Here is a 15,235-nt window from a genome sequence, read left to right as displayed (position 1 = left end):
TGTTTTGATTTCTGGGTGCTTGACACAGCTTGGTGTGCAGGATATCACTTGTTACAGAAGTATCCTAATTGTGAATGCCTTTGTTAACTTGAATATAGAATGATATATCCAAATTGTAAAGGGGATATATGCTCCTATTTTTGGGATATGTTGTTTGCTATTATATACATAATTTATAAACTGCGCTCAAATCCTAATACTTAAACCAACATGGAATTAGTAGTCTACTACACTAGTTTGGAAGAGTTATTTTTATTTAACCTAATCATATTTATTATTATTTTGATACGACTGCATCAAAAATGTGCTAGGCACTTTATAACTACCTACTTTTAAAGGACAAGTTCCCTGAAGAGAGAAACTTATACTCTAAATATTTTGTGATAAAATTGCATTATAAATTCCTTAGTTTTTCTCCCTCCTTGAATAGAACATTAATTTTCCTTGGTTATTTTGAGCTGTTTTGTCCTTCCTTGTGGAAGAAATGCCAATGTGCAGATAGCATCATATCCCTGATTTCCTCAAAATATTTTCCAGTTGTGCCTCCTGTTGAAATAATGCTAAAGAAATGGACTGAAGAGGGGTAGTGTAATGAACAGAAAAAATAATCCTCCTCCTTTGAGTGATTGCACGTGTCCATTCCGCTGAAGGTGTGCGCACCTGTCTTGTGCACGTTTGTCAGACATTTTCCCCTAAGCAGTACCTGATGGGGCGGTATGAGTGCCCTCTGGCGCTTTTCGCCACTGCACGCAGGTATGAGGGGCCATGCTGCCCTGACCCACTCAGTTCCTTCCTACTGCCAGTGATGACTGTTGGAGTGCTGATCTTTGTGTCTGTAAATCTTCTCTCTAATAGTGTATATGGTACCTGTAGAGTTAGTTTTTAGTCTAGTGTAGTGTGTTTGTACATATTTAGAGATAAGAATAAGTTTGGAATAGTAATTTTCTAGAGTTGGGTTCCTGTTTGGATACTGGGGTCTATACCAGACTAATGCCTCATTCTCCTGACTTCAAGGCCTGTCAGCCATGTAATAAATTTGTCAGTGAGCGACCCACACCCCAGCTGCCTTGAGTGTCTGTGAGAGGTGCGTGTGAGTAACAAATGTCACATTTGTAGGGGGTTCAAACCCCAATAGAAAAAGGACAGGGTTGCCAGACTCAAGTACTTGCTATTGAAGTCTGCACTTCGCCTGCTGTCAGAACCTTCCTGTTCAGAACGGGTACTGAGCACATCTGACTCAGTTAGGAGTGCTCCTCCTTTTCTGAGTCCAGAGGCAGATCCTTGTTGCCGGTACCTAAGAAAAGACACCAAAGACTCTGTACCACGGCCTTCAAATTCTACGGTGAAGGGACCGAATGGAGGCAAGGACTCCAAGGTACACTCAAAGAAGTGTCACCTCCTGACACAGTTCATAAGACAGGAGGGATTGCTGAATCTGGAGGACCATAATTGTCCAAGGAGATCAATCCCTAAAAGACTGGCATATCTTTCGGTACTGCAGACTCAGGAGCCCTTTTCAGTGCCATCTACAATTCTGACTTTTGTGGTAGCCAGAGAGTTGCATAACCTGTCAGTGCCAGCTTCCCCTGCTGTTCAGGAATCTTACCCATTACTGGTATTGGAAGCATATGCTTCTGGAGTCCCAGCTCCAGCCCCAGAGCACTGTTTGGTACCAGTGGCCTCTACAGTTGTGGCTCCTCTACGTGGGGCTCCATTTAGAGGGAAGCCAGCAATGATCTTGTTGGTACCCCCATCTTCAGACTTGGAGCTGGTCTGTGGTCTGAGAAAGTGGAATCCTTATCAGACTCTGAGGTGGGTGCCTTCCCATTGTGGTACCAGCCACAGCTTCAGCACTGTATGAGCCAATGGCCTGCACATAGCTGGGTTCTGCCTCTGTATCAGTGGCTCTTTTGGGCTTCCCTCCACATTCTAGAGCCTCTCCGCTCCCTTTCCACCCTTCAATATTGGCTAGACACAGGGACCATCTGCAGCAAGGTAAACATCTTCCTTCCCCCCAGGACTGGTGTCGGACAGTGTGCTTGGGACTCTCCTGTGGAGTAACTGGAGTAGGGACCCCCTCAACAACCCTTAGCTGTTGCTGCTGCTTCTTCATGGCCTGATGAGGTGGTAGTGACTGAGTCTGTTTTTCCCTCTCCTGATGATTTCAGAGCTCATCAATACTTGTTGAGGAGGTGGCTGCAGCTCTGTATTTCCACCCAGAAGAGGTGCAGCAAGGGTCACACAGGCCCATGGATATTTTAGCCTTTGCAGGACTGTCTAGGGCAGGGGTTCTCAAACTGGGGGTCATGACCTCTCAGGGGGTCACAAGGTTATTAAATGGGGGGTTGTGAGCTGTTAGCCTCCACCCCCGAACCCCGCTTTGCCTCCAGCATTTATAATAGTGTTAAATTTAAAAAAAAGTATTTTTAATTTATAAGGGTGGGTCGTATTCATTGGTTTGCTGTGTGAAAGGGGTCACCAATACAAAAGTTTGAGAAACACTGGTCTAGGATAGCTGTCCCTATTAATGAAGCTAAGCTGGAACCTATCAAGGTTTTATGGCAAACCCCATCTTCCCTGCCTCCAACTGCTAAAAGGATGGAAAAGGGATTTGAGCACTTCTATAACCACCCACATCCAGGCTCCCTGGTAGTTGCTGCTGCTAACATAAAGAGAGACAGAGATACCGGGCCTCTACCCTGAAAAGAAAAGAAGCAAAAAAAGCTAGACTTTGGTTTCCTTAGGATCTGTGTCTCCATATAAATATCAAGGGAGCATTGGACCATCTGTTTAGCTTGGGTGGAGTTCCTTGCGCGTATCAAGGGGCAAAATTTGTCGGTATTCATAGACAACATAGCAGCAATGGTCTGTGTAAACAAACAAGGTGGACCCATTTGATAAAGCAGAAAGTTTTATTCCAGAGGAATTTTATAGTTGAGGATCGTGAACTCAGAGTCTCTGCTAGGTCTCTACGATTTCAGCCTGTGGGATAGTATCGTGAAGTTCAAAGACAAGCTCCCTGATGAGGCAAAGCAGGAGTTCAGTGCTGTGGGGGAGATGGGGAAATTAATTGTCAAAATATCATTGCAAGTGAGCTGGGATGCAACGGACTCTGTGGCTCAAGCAATGGCTTTCGCCATCATTATGTGATGTTCATCTTGGCTGCAATCATCAGGTCTTCCCCCAGAGGAGCAACAAACCATCCAAGCCCTCCCATTTGAAGGTCCCTTTCTCTTTTCCAATACAACAAATGAGAGGCTTCATAGTCTTAAGGATTCAAGGGAGACCCTTAAGTCTCTGGAGATCTATACACCGACAACAAAAAGAAAGCTGTTCCTCCTACAGCAGTCCCAATGGTTTCAGTCCTTCATGTCGCAGCGCTCTGAGGCCTATTTTAGATCTAAGGCAGCTAAACAATGAAAACAAAAGGCTGTATGATTACTCTAGTGTCTATTATCTCTTCCTTCAATCCTGGGGACTAGTACGTTGCTCTTAGCTTAAAGGGATGCTTCTTTTCACATGACAGGTTTCAGAGTAACAGCCGTGTTAGTCTGTATTCGCAAAAAGAAAAGGAGTACTTGTGGCACCTTAGAGACTAACCAATTTATTTGAGCATGAGCTTTCGTGAGCTACAGCTCATTTCATCGGATGCATACCGTGGAAACTGCAGCAGACTTTATATATACACAGAGAATATGAAACAATACCTCCTCCCACCATTTGTTAGTCTCTAAGGTGCCACAAGTACTCCTTTTCTTTTCACATGGAGATTGACAGAAAGTTTCTCAGATTCATGGTCAACAGATCCCACAACCAAACTGCAGTATTGCTTTTCGACTTGTCAGCATCCCCTAGCTTAGTCACAAAATGTTATACCAATAAAATAAAAACCAGCAGGATCTTATTAAAGGGAAAAAGGCAAAATACCACATTTATTGTGAATACAGAAAGAATCATAGTAAGCAGTTAGTTATAGTTATAACATTCCATTCAGTCTCATATTTATTCACACATTCATTCATACAAACACACACACAGGTTCTGCAAGGTTGTTACCGTAGTTACCAGCCTTAGAGTTGCTCATGCCAAGCCACTGGCCAAGTGGCCTGGACATGAGGAGGGAGCAGGGCCTTGTCAGATGCTCATCTGATGCTCCTGGAAGTTGGTTTGCAGAATCAGACCCCAAAGTTCTCACTTTTTAGAGTCTATTTTTATAGGAATTTCTTCCTATGCCAGTCTATGGGAATTGCTTCATCATGCTGTTGCTGAATCAATCAGCAGATAGCACATTTCTGACGGCTCCAAGATGTTATCTTGTTCTTTGGTTCTCCCATTCTTGAGGCTGTTGGGTGGATTCCAGTCTGCCCTCCGGGGGGGTCCTCTGGTTATTTCCACTTGACGCCTTCTTCAGCCGATGGACACTGGATTCTTAGGCTGGCACCTCCCTGATCATTCAGTTATTATCCACACCAAGCATCCATCCACATACATCCTCTATCTCTATTTTAATCACAATTGTTAATACAACAAAAGGGTGGGGAGTCTCTGGGTGCTGTTTCTGTTGTTAGAGTATTGCTTTGAGTCTCTCTGCGTGAATTGCTTTGAGAACAGACTCTGTCTTAGAATGTACTAATGCAATTAGCAGCTTGCAAGTTTCACACATAGAGGGAGAGAAACAGTACCAAAAACCAAGAGACCTCTTAGTTAGTAATACCCTAGAATTTAAACTAATGGGGAATCAAACTCATTTGTGATTTTAATACAGAACTTCTTTAATATGATCCAACAAAAACGCATGGCTGTAGTAGTGGCATTCCTGCAAAAGTTGGGTGTTCATGTGTTCCCCTACTTGGATGATTGGCTAAGAGGCTGCACCAGGTCTTAGGTACTCTTCAACCCTAACCACTATTCAGTCCACTTTTGACACTCTCTGGAGCTCCTAATCAATACAAAGAAATCTATCCTCATGCCTTTCAAAGAACAGAATTTATTAGGGCAGCTCTGGACTCTACAAAGGCTGGGGCCTTGCTGCTAGAACAGAGGTTCCAAACAATGCGCATCACTGCTGTAGATCTAAAAGTGCACCCTCTCACTTTAGTTTGGAATTGTCTCAAAATTCTAGGACACATGATGGCGGCATGCACTTGTGTTGTGTAGCATGCCAGGCTACAACCCAGAGAACAACATGGTTGGCTGGCCTTGGTGTACTCAGTGGCCCATCATCATATGGTTCAAGTACCTGCACAAGTTTTATCCTCCCGGGACTGGTGGTTAGAACTTGCACATTTTTGTGAGGAAGATACCTTTTTACTTTCAAGAAGAGTCACTCACTCTAGTCACAGATGCATTAGATCTAGGTTGGGGGGGGTCCCTTCAGTCCCCTTCAGACTCATGGCCTTTGGTCGCCTCAGTATCTGTGTCCATATGAATATCAAGGGAGCTTTGGGCCATCTGTTTAACTTGTGTGGAGTTCCTTCCGCATATAAAGGGGCAAAATTTGTTGGTACTCAACAACATAGCAGCCATGATCAGTGTAAACAAACAAGGGGGACACCTTTGATAAAGTTATGCCAAGAGGTGATCCCCCTCTGGGATTTATGCATCACCAGTCCCATCAACCTGAGAGCTGTTTATCTTCTGGGAGTTCAAAACACTTCAGTAGACCACCTAATCAGGTCGTTCACAGGTCACCACAAGTGGTCTCTTTATCCAGATGTGTTTACATCCATTTTCCAGTGGTGAGGAACTTCCCAAGTGGACCTGTTTGCAACAATAGCAAACAAAAAATGTTATCGTTTTTGTTCGCAAGGGGATCACAGCCCAGGTTCACTGACAGATGCTTTCCTCCTACCCTGGTCAGAAGGTCTGCTGGATGCTTTCCCTCCAGTTCCACTCCTTCCCAAAGTTATATCCAAAGTCAAGAAATAGTCTGCTTACCTTATTCTAATAGTCCCAGCATGGCCCTATCAGCATTCGTTTTCAATTCTACTAGCTCTATCCGTCAAACCTCCACAGCTGTCTCCTTCATTCCAATCTTCAGGACCTCCTCCTGACTCTGTGGAAGCTTCATGGCTGACAACCTCAGAATGAGTTTTTCTCTAAGGGGATGCAGAAAATTCTTCTAAATAGTAGGAAGCTTTCAACTGGGTCTATTTATCTTGCTAAAGTTATTTATCTTGCTCAAGTTGCAGTGGGGGAGGTTTAGATTGGATATTAGGAAAAACTTTTTCACTAAGAGGGTGGTGAAACACTGGAATGCGTTACCTAGGGAGGTGGTAGAATCTCCTTCCTTAGAGGTTTTTAAGGTCAGGCTTGACAAAGCCCTGGCTGGGATGATTTAACTGGGAATTGGTCCTGCTTCGAGCAGGGGGTTGGACTAGATGACCTTCTGGGGTCCCTTCCAACCCTGATATTCTATTAAATGGAAGAGATTATCCATTTGTTCCTTTTTAAGAGACATCCCCTCAGCTCAGGCACCAGTTTGCTATATCTCGGACTATTTTTTGTTTTGGAAACAAGGGTTAGCACTTAGCCACCAAATGGACTCTGATGGAACTAATTTTCTTTAGGGGCACTGTTTTCCTTCGACCTCACCCAAAATTAAATGGTTTCCGATTTTCACATTAATCAAGCCGTTGATTTACTGATTTTCTTTCCAAAGCTTCATTTAAATAAAGGAAAAGAAAAGTTCCATACTCCAGATGCTAGAAGAGCCTTGGTTTTTTTACTTGGATCAGACTAGGCCTTTTAAGTCTTTGTCTCAGCTCTTCATTGCTGTTTCAGACAGAGTAAAGGGCCAGGCAGTATCCACCCAGATGATCTCTTCCTGGATTTCCAGCTATATGCATTTGAGCTACTGATTACCCTGAGGTGCAATATTAGCCAAAGTGGTGGCTCATTCAACCAGGTTACAGGCAACTTCCATAGCCTTTCTGGCTTGTGTACCCATACTGGACATTTGTTGGGTGGCAACCTGGTCATCAGTCCATACATTTCCCTTTCACTATGACATCTCACATTAATCTAGAGAGGATGCCAGATTTGGACACGACGTGCTGCAATCCCTGTTCAAATAGACTTCTCGCCCATCTCCAATTCGAACTGCTTGTGAGTCATCTACAGTGGAATGGACAAGTGCTATCACTTGAAGAACTAAAAATAGTTACCTACCTTTATGTAACTGTGGTTCTTAAAGATGTGTTGCATGTGTCCATTCCACAACCTATCCTCCTTCCCCTCTCTATTGGAGTCTTTCTGGTAGGAAGGAACTGAGTGGGTTCAGGGGCAGCAGAGCCCTTTATATATGCTTGCAATGGTGCAAGGCACCAGAGAGCACTCATGGTGTCCTGACAGGTACTGCTGGGGTATAAATCTCCGACAACTGTGCACGAGGCATGCACACACCTATAGTGAAATGGACATGTGCAACACATCTCAAAGAACAACAGTTATGGAAAGGGAGGTAATTATTTTTTACAGCTGTTTCCTATACCTTGGCACCCACCTAAGGTGAGATATTGTGCCACACCTCTAAGAGTCTGTGAATGCTTTTGCTGTGTATTATCAGAGAAATGGTTTGTCCTGTCTGGGAATTGTGGATGGAAAGCTAGTGAAGACAGAGTGGCATAATTTGTAGTAGTGCTATGACTCATGAGATGTGCACACAGACATTTTTTTTCATCTCCGTCAATTGAGTTTCTTCTGAACAGGAAGAAGCATCTGTCAGGATGTGAAGAACCACACAAGAGTCTGTAACCACTAAAGCACATGTGCTCTCAACACCTCAGCATATAGGGGAGTTTTGTGGGTGAGGTCAGGGAAGGGCCAGTGAATCTGCAGGTACACTCCATGTGGATTCAGATGCAGCAAGATTAGAAGCTACTGGCCGTGTAATGCTTCTGAAACCTGGCAAGAAGATCCCTTCCCCCTCAATCCCCAGCGAATTCCCAGTTATGTAGCTTTGTTACTTGAGTTATGTGCCAGGATAAAGATTTGGACTAAAGGAACCAATTATAATAGTACATCTTAACTGGATTCAACAAGTCATTTTTTTCCAGCTATCCAGTATTTTGATCACCTCCATTTTCATCTTCCAGAGCTCTGCTGCAGTGGGCCTTCCAGTTGTGTCTCTTTATGAGGCATTCCTAAAATCCCATGTTGCTTCTGTTCTCTCAAAGCATGTCTGTTATAATTTTAGTTGATTAAAAGTGCTTCCTTCACAGCACGTTCTTAGAGAACTTGCCTGTGGCTAAAGAGATTCTGTATTCTGTACATGAAGGAATGAGAATTCATCCTCTTCCATAACTTTTCTTAAAGAATAGAGAGTGAAGGCTTCCTTTCTACAGATGTCTCTGAGGTGACCTAGATCATTCTGTTTCATTCTGGGCATGTTGTTACCAAAAAGATATTGGCAAATTTAGAAGGAAGTTTAGACCCAATTCCAGCAAAAAAATTAAGCACATCATTAACTTAAACATGTGAGCAATCCCATTGAAATGGAACTATACACATGCTTAAAGTTAAGGATTGATGCCGTAGAAATGACCAACAAAAATGAGTAGGATATTAGTAGAACTGATTTATAAGGAAAGAATTTACTCCTATTTGCTTGACAATTATTTTTTTAAATATACAGTATTGACTTTCTTATACTGGAAGGTCATGTGAATGATTGAATTTCTTATTGATTTCAGTTATTCTGTGCTTGTGGCTACTTCTGATGCCTGTCTCTGTGCTGCTTCTTTTTTTAAAATGTAACATGCATATACTCTATATATACACAATATAAAAACTACATACATTTAACATTATTAAATACAGGGAAATATAATGGAATACAAGTATATAAACACCAAAGAGGGAGACGAATCGTTGAGGACGATACATGTGGTTTTAACAAGAAGTAACAAAATGAATTTAACTAAGGTTAAATGTAGACAGAATATTAGGAAAATACAGAGAGCATTCTAATGCTTTGGCATAATCTCCCAAGAGAAGACGTAGAAGCCCAGTTGCTTTGTACATTTAGAACAAAACTGGACAACATACTGAAAATCTACGTTAGGGAACAATTCTGTAGTAGCAGAGAGAGATGGGCTAGATAGCATAATAGAATTTAAAGATGGGGAAGATCTATGATTTCCACTCTCAGGGTTATGGTCGTTAGAATAAAATGAGATGAAAGTATTAACATTACCACTGAAATAATTTTAATGTATCTCCATGGTTCAGAAATGTAGAGTTGACATTTAGTTTGGAGCTTCTAATTTGCAGAAACCAAATTTCCAGTGACCAATCATTAATTGTCATCATATATCTTCACTGGCACTTTCTTCCTTCTTTTAAGTTTTTGCCCATTCACTTGAGTAGGTCCAGGGATCGCAAAATATTAAATAAAAAGAAAAGGAGTACTTGTGGAACCTTAGAGACTAACAAATTTATTTGAGCAGAAGCTTTTGTGAGCTTCACTTCATCGGATGCATGCAGTGGAAAATACGGTGGGGAGATTTATATACATAGAGAACATGAAACAATGGGTGTTACCATACACACTGTAACCAGAGTGATCACTTAAGGTGATCTTCTCCAGCAGGAGAGTGGGGGGGGGGGGGGGGGGACATTAAATAAATGATTTCAGCACTTGAGTAAAATGCTATACCATTTATTTTCCCAAAGCCAAAACTTGCCATTCTCATTTGGCTCTAGTGGCATATGTGGACTGAATGTACACTTCCCTATATGAGAGCAATCCACACAGGAATTTATATGCAAGACATATGGACATAATACAGACACACAGTTCTAAATAGATATTTGTATATAGGAATATCTGTCTGCAACTGTAAAGCTCTCATGCAGAGGAACATTGTAGATGGATGAGATTTTCAAAGAGTATAACTACTCTCTCCCCTCCTCCTTGAAGATGAAACTTCCTTCATTTATTTTTTATCAATCACAGTATAATATTGCTCTGGTTTTATTGACCACTCAGCTAAAGCTTCTATAAATGATAACAGATTGGAATAGAACATAACATAAGAATAGCCATACAGACCAAAGGTCCATCCAGCCCAGTATCCTGTCGACCGACAGTGGCCAATGCCAGGTACCCCAGAGGGAGTGAACCTAACAGGTAATGATCTAGTGATCTCTCTCCTGCCATCTATCTCCACCTCTGACAGACAGAGGCTAGGGACACCATTCCTTACCCATCCTGGCTGATAGCCATTAATGGACTTAACCTCCATGAATTTATTCATTTCTCTTTTAAACTCTGTTATAGTCCTAGCCTTCACAACCTCCTCAGGCAAGGAGTTCCACTGTGCACTGAGTGAAGAACTTCCTTTTATTTGTTTTTAACCTGCTACCCATTAATTTCTTTTGCTGGCCCCTAGTTCTTATATTATGGGAACAAGTAAATAACTTTTCCTTATTCACTTTCTCCACACCACTTATGATTTTATATACTTCTGTCATATCCCCACTTAGTCTCCTCTTTTCCAAGCTGAAAAGGCCTAGCCTCTTTAATCTCCCCTCATATGGGACCCGTCCCAAACCCCTAATCATTTTTGAACCATTTCTAATTCCAGTATATCTTTTTTGAGATGAGGGGACCACATCTGTACGCAGTATTCAAGATGTGGGCGTACTATGGATTTATATAAGGGCAATAAGATATTCTCCGTTTTATTCTCTATCCCTTTTTTAATGAATCCTAACATCCCGTTTGCTTTTTTGACTGCTGCTACACACTGCATGGACGTCTTCAGAGAACTATCCACGATGACTCCAAGATCCTTCTCCTGTTTAGTTGTAGCTAAATTAGCCCCCATCATATTGTATGTTTGGTTGGCGTTATTTTTTTCCGATGTGCATTACTTTACATTTATCCACATTAAATTTCATTTGCCATTTTGTTGCCCAATCACTTAGTTTTGTGAGATCTTTTTGAAGTTCTTCACAGTCTGCTTTGGTCTTAACTATCTTGAGCAGTTTAGTATCATCTGCAAACTTTGCCACCTCACTGTTTACCCCTTTCTCCAGATCATTTATGAATAAGTTGGATAGGATTGGTCCTAGGACTGACCCTTGGGGAACACCACTAGTTACCCCTCTCCATTCTGAATATTTACCATTTATTCCTACCCTTTGTTCCCTGTCTTTTGTCCAGTTCTCAATCCATGAAAGGATCTTCCCTCTTATCCCATGACAACTTAATTTACATAAGAGCCTTTGGTGAGGGACCTTGTCAAAGGCTTTCTGAAAATCTAAGTACACTATGTCCACTGGATCCCTCTTGTCCACATGTTTGTTGACCCCCTCAAAGAACTCTAATAGATCAGTAAGACATGATCTCCCTTTGCAGAAACCATGTTGATTTTTGCGCAACAATTTATGTTCTTCTGTGTGTCTGACAATTTTATTCTTTGCTATTGTCTCAACTAATTTGATTGGTACTGATGTTTAGACTTACCGGTCTGTAATTGCCAGGATCACCTCTAGACTAGAGCACTTCTTTAAATATTGGTGTTACATTAGCTATCTTCCAGTCATTGGGTACAGTAGCTGATTTAAAGGACAGGTTACAAACCATAGTTAATAGTTCCGCAATTTCACATTTGAGTTCCTTCAGAGCTCTTGGGTGAATGCCATCTGATCCCGGTGACTTGTTACTGTTAAGTTTCTCAATTAATTCCAAAACCTCCTCTAGTGATGATAATTCCTAAGATTTGTCACCTACAAAAAATGGCTCAGGTTTGGGAATCTCCCTAACATCCTCAGCCGTGAAGACTGAAGCAAAGAATTCATTTAGTTTCTCTGCGATGACTTTATCGTCTTTAAGTGCTCTCGAACATCCAGGGGCCCCACTGGTTGTTTAGCAGGCTTCCTGCTTCTGATGTACTTTAAAAATATTTTGTTATTACCTTTTGAGTTTTTGGCTAGTTCTTCAAACTCCTTCTGGGCTTTTCTTATTACATTTTTACATTTAATTTGGTAGTGTTTATGCTCCTTTCTATTTACCTCACTAGGATTTGACTTCCACTTTTTAAAAGATGCCTTTTATCTCTCACTGCTTCTTTTACATGGTTGTTAAGCCACGGTGGCTCTTTTTTTAGTTCTTTTACTGTGTTTTTTAATTTGGGGTATACATTTAAGTTGAGCCTCTAATGGTTTACTATTTTGAGGTATCAGTTTCATTTAGGCCGTTATTTATAAAATCTTACCCTGCCTTAAACGGTGCCACAGATGATTAATGATTAATAACTTATTTTTTAAGTAATCCTTTTCTTAATCCTGTTTTCCTGTGAGCAAATTCAGTTCTTACAGTTTTGAATAGGTTTGAATGCTATCTTAAACAGTTCAATGACATGAGTCTCAGTGTATAAACACAACGCAGTTTAGCAGACAGTAACCTTTCGTCACATTGACAAGCCTAGTTAGTGCAAATAAACCAGTGTTTGATTTACAGAGTCAAGAAGCATTAGGCAAGCCTCTCTCATTGTTCGGATTATTCCTGCCTGATAAAACAGTTTCTGCATATACAGTCTCTCTCACTCAGTCAGTCACCCTCTCACTTACTGCTCTGTTCTGTGGTGTTGCATCATTTTTTCCCTTTGAAGCTTACTTATCCGAGGCACTTGCTTTTTGTGGTCTGTGCTGCAGTGCTCTGCCCAGCCAATCAGATAGTAATGCTCGCAGTAGGAGTTGGCCAATCCAAAGCCTGCTTTTGCTGGAAACGTGAAACCCTTAGGGGAATGCAATAACAAAAGCCTTTCACTGCAGACAAATGTTAAGTGTCTGTGCAGACTTTTCTCGTTTTTAATTTTATTACTCTAAGAATGGACGGTTTGTTGTTTCTTTCATGTTTCCTTTCAAGCAATTTTAATTATACATTTGTGCTACATCAGAGACTTTGAAACACAGTGATTCAGCCTATTGCATCTAAAGCTAAAATGCAGTAACCTTCTGGCAATACAAATATATTCCAGTGTTGTAAATATAGCTGACATGCTGAAGAATTTTAAGCAGCTGGAAAGGTCTCTGACACCACACACGATGCCCTAGAGAGCAAATGATGGGAAAAACCTTCACTCCCTCCCCCCCATAGCTTTGTCAGGTGTTTGTTTTTTATTTTAAAGGGGTCAGAATAAAATATATGTCCCCAGCTATTCCATTTTGTTAATATCAAAGCACAGATGATAAAAAATAAATTTAATATACTGATTGTCTAAATAGGAATTTTAGCCTGATCTTTTATATCCTGGGAGCCTGTTTTTAGCCTTGGTTGAAGAGTGATTTATTTTTTGTCCTTTAGACCATCTTACCACAATATATGGTATTCTACTGTCAACTTATAATAATAGCAACTTAAAACCATATGGGGAACAATTTTCAAATCTGCTATTGAGAATTTTCAAGGAAATCCCTTCTTCCCTAGTACTTTAGCTAACAGCACTTCAAATACTTTCCTGCTGTTAAAAGGTCCCTAAGGAAATAAGCTGGAGGTTACATGTTTACTTTACATTGGTGCTGCAGAGTGGGATAGTTTTAGTGTAAAATTAGAAATCACACTGGTAACACAAAGCAAGCAGACAGGCTAGAAACGTCTTTGGCACAGTGCCATTATTATTTCCATTGTAGGAAAGCTAAAGCTAGCTAGAACAAGGGGAGTGTAGAGAAATACAAACCATGAGATTCGCGTGTGTAGTTTTAGTTAAATATTTAGTTCTTTAGAATGAATTTCTGTGAATCTGCTAACATTTTGCACCATGCCTCTTCTTCTGCCTAGGTGAAATTAATCTTTTCAGCATGCATTCTAAAGAGAAATGATAACTGATTCAGAATATTACCTTATGTTTATCTACAGTATCTAATGAATTAAAGGGGTAATTATGTTGACTGGTCAACAAACATGATTAATTGTCTCTGTCTGTGAAAATGAAAGTATAAATTGTCTCTGTCTGTGAAAGTGTTTGAGAGAAAGCTGAATGAGTTTGAATGAAACCCTCCATTTATTTTTTTTTAAAAGAAGCCCCTAATGTATATACTTATTAATACATTGATTTTTCAGATAAAACAAAATTTTAAGCCCACATTTATTGTGCAGATTTATTTAAATTTTAACATAAGTATTTTTAAAGCAAAGCTTTAAATGATAAAGACATTAACATTGAAACAGCACATTGGTTTATTATTATTTATTATTATTATTATTATTATTATTATTTGTCTTCCTAAATGCCTCAATTTAGGTTGGAGGCCAGGTTAATGGAAGGCTCACAATGACAGAGAGAATGCAAATAATAACTAGAGGGTTTGTAGATATCCCTATATAACAAAACTTGTGTGTGTGGTGATTTGGATATTTGTAATTTCAGATCAATAATATCACCACTATAGTATTGTTGAAAACAAAGCACATTCTTCTGAGTCACCTACTGATTTAAGCACTGGTAACTGGTGCTTAGTTTATGCTGGCTGCCTGCCAAATGAAAGCAATTATGTGCAGTAATAGCAAAATTAAGAGGTGAATGTTGCCGTTTTACAGCAGGACATGGCAAAAACCATTTCCTTCTGTCAGCTGTATCTTGATCTCACACACGCGCGCACCCACACACACACTCTTTCCTGTGGGTTTTAACTTGAGGTCCCTGAAACCAGAAAAGAGGAAGAGTGTAGACCACAGCTTTTGAAAGCAAATAAGAATGGGGCTCTGTTCGTTTTTTAAAAAAAGTTGTAACTGTGATAATATTTTGTTTCTCTTCCTCCTACAGGTGTCCTGGTGGTAAATGTTACATGGCGGAACAAGACTTATGTCGGGACCCTGCTGGATTGTACAAAGCATGATTGGGCCCCTCCCAGGTAGGCAGTCATTCTGGGACTGTTTTTTCTCCACTCTTCCCCCCACCCCCCCACCCCCAATCTTTGGCAAGAAACCAAATAGAGATAAATAAAGAACAACTGTATATAATTGACACCATTCAGAAGAAGAATGAGTAATTCTCTCTTTCACACTGCAAAATGCAGACGTTGAGCTGGCAATTTGTATTTTCTATTGTTGTGTTACTGAAAAAATATCTCTGGAATTAAATTGAAATTGAGTTTATTTTAAAATATTTTCTTGGATACAAGAACTACTTTTTTTCTCTGTCAGTATTATTCCTGAAGCAAATGTTTTTTCTTTCATGACATTAATATTTGGAAGAGGATTCTGTTACATAAAGCTGTGTCGTTC

General features: G+C 40.5%; 1 protein-coding gene across 3 annotated transcripts in view; it reads left to right on the top strand.

The window, feature by feature from the left end:
* Nucleotides 1-15,235, top strand: part of ZNF608 (zinc finger protein 608) — a 106,599-nt gene that overhangs the window by 81,497 nt on the left and 9,867 nt on the right. For all 3 annotated transcript variants that reach the window (XM_073344840.2, XM_073344838.2, XM_073344841.2), the window contains exon 4: nt 14,775-14,862. In XM_073344840.2, the coding sequence (XP_073200941.1) occupies nt 14,775-14,862 (88 nt within the window). The remainder of the gene's footprint in view (nt 1-14,774; nt 14,863-15,235) is intronic.

The sequence above is a fragment of the Lepidochelys kempii genome, chromosome 5, assembly GCF_965140285.1.
Source record: "Lepidochelys kempii isolate rLepKem1 chromosome 5, rLepKem1.hap1, whole genome shotgun sequence".
Classification (NCBI taxonomy): domain Eukaryota; kingdom Metazoa; phylum Chordata; order Testudines; family Cheloniidae; genus Lepidochelys; species Lepidochelys kempii.
Note: the sequence above shows the minus strand (reverse complement) of the source record. Positions and strands in the feature narration are given on the sequence as shown.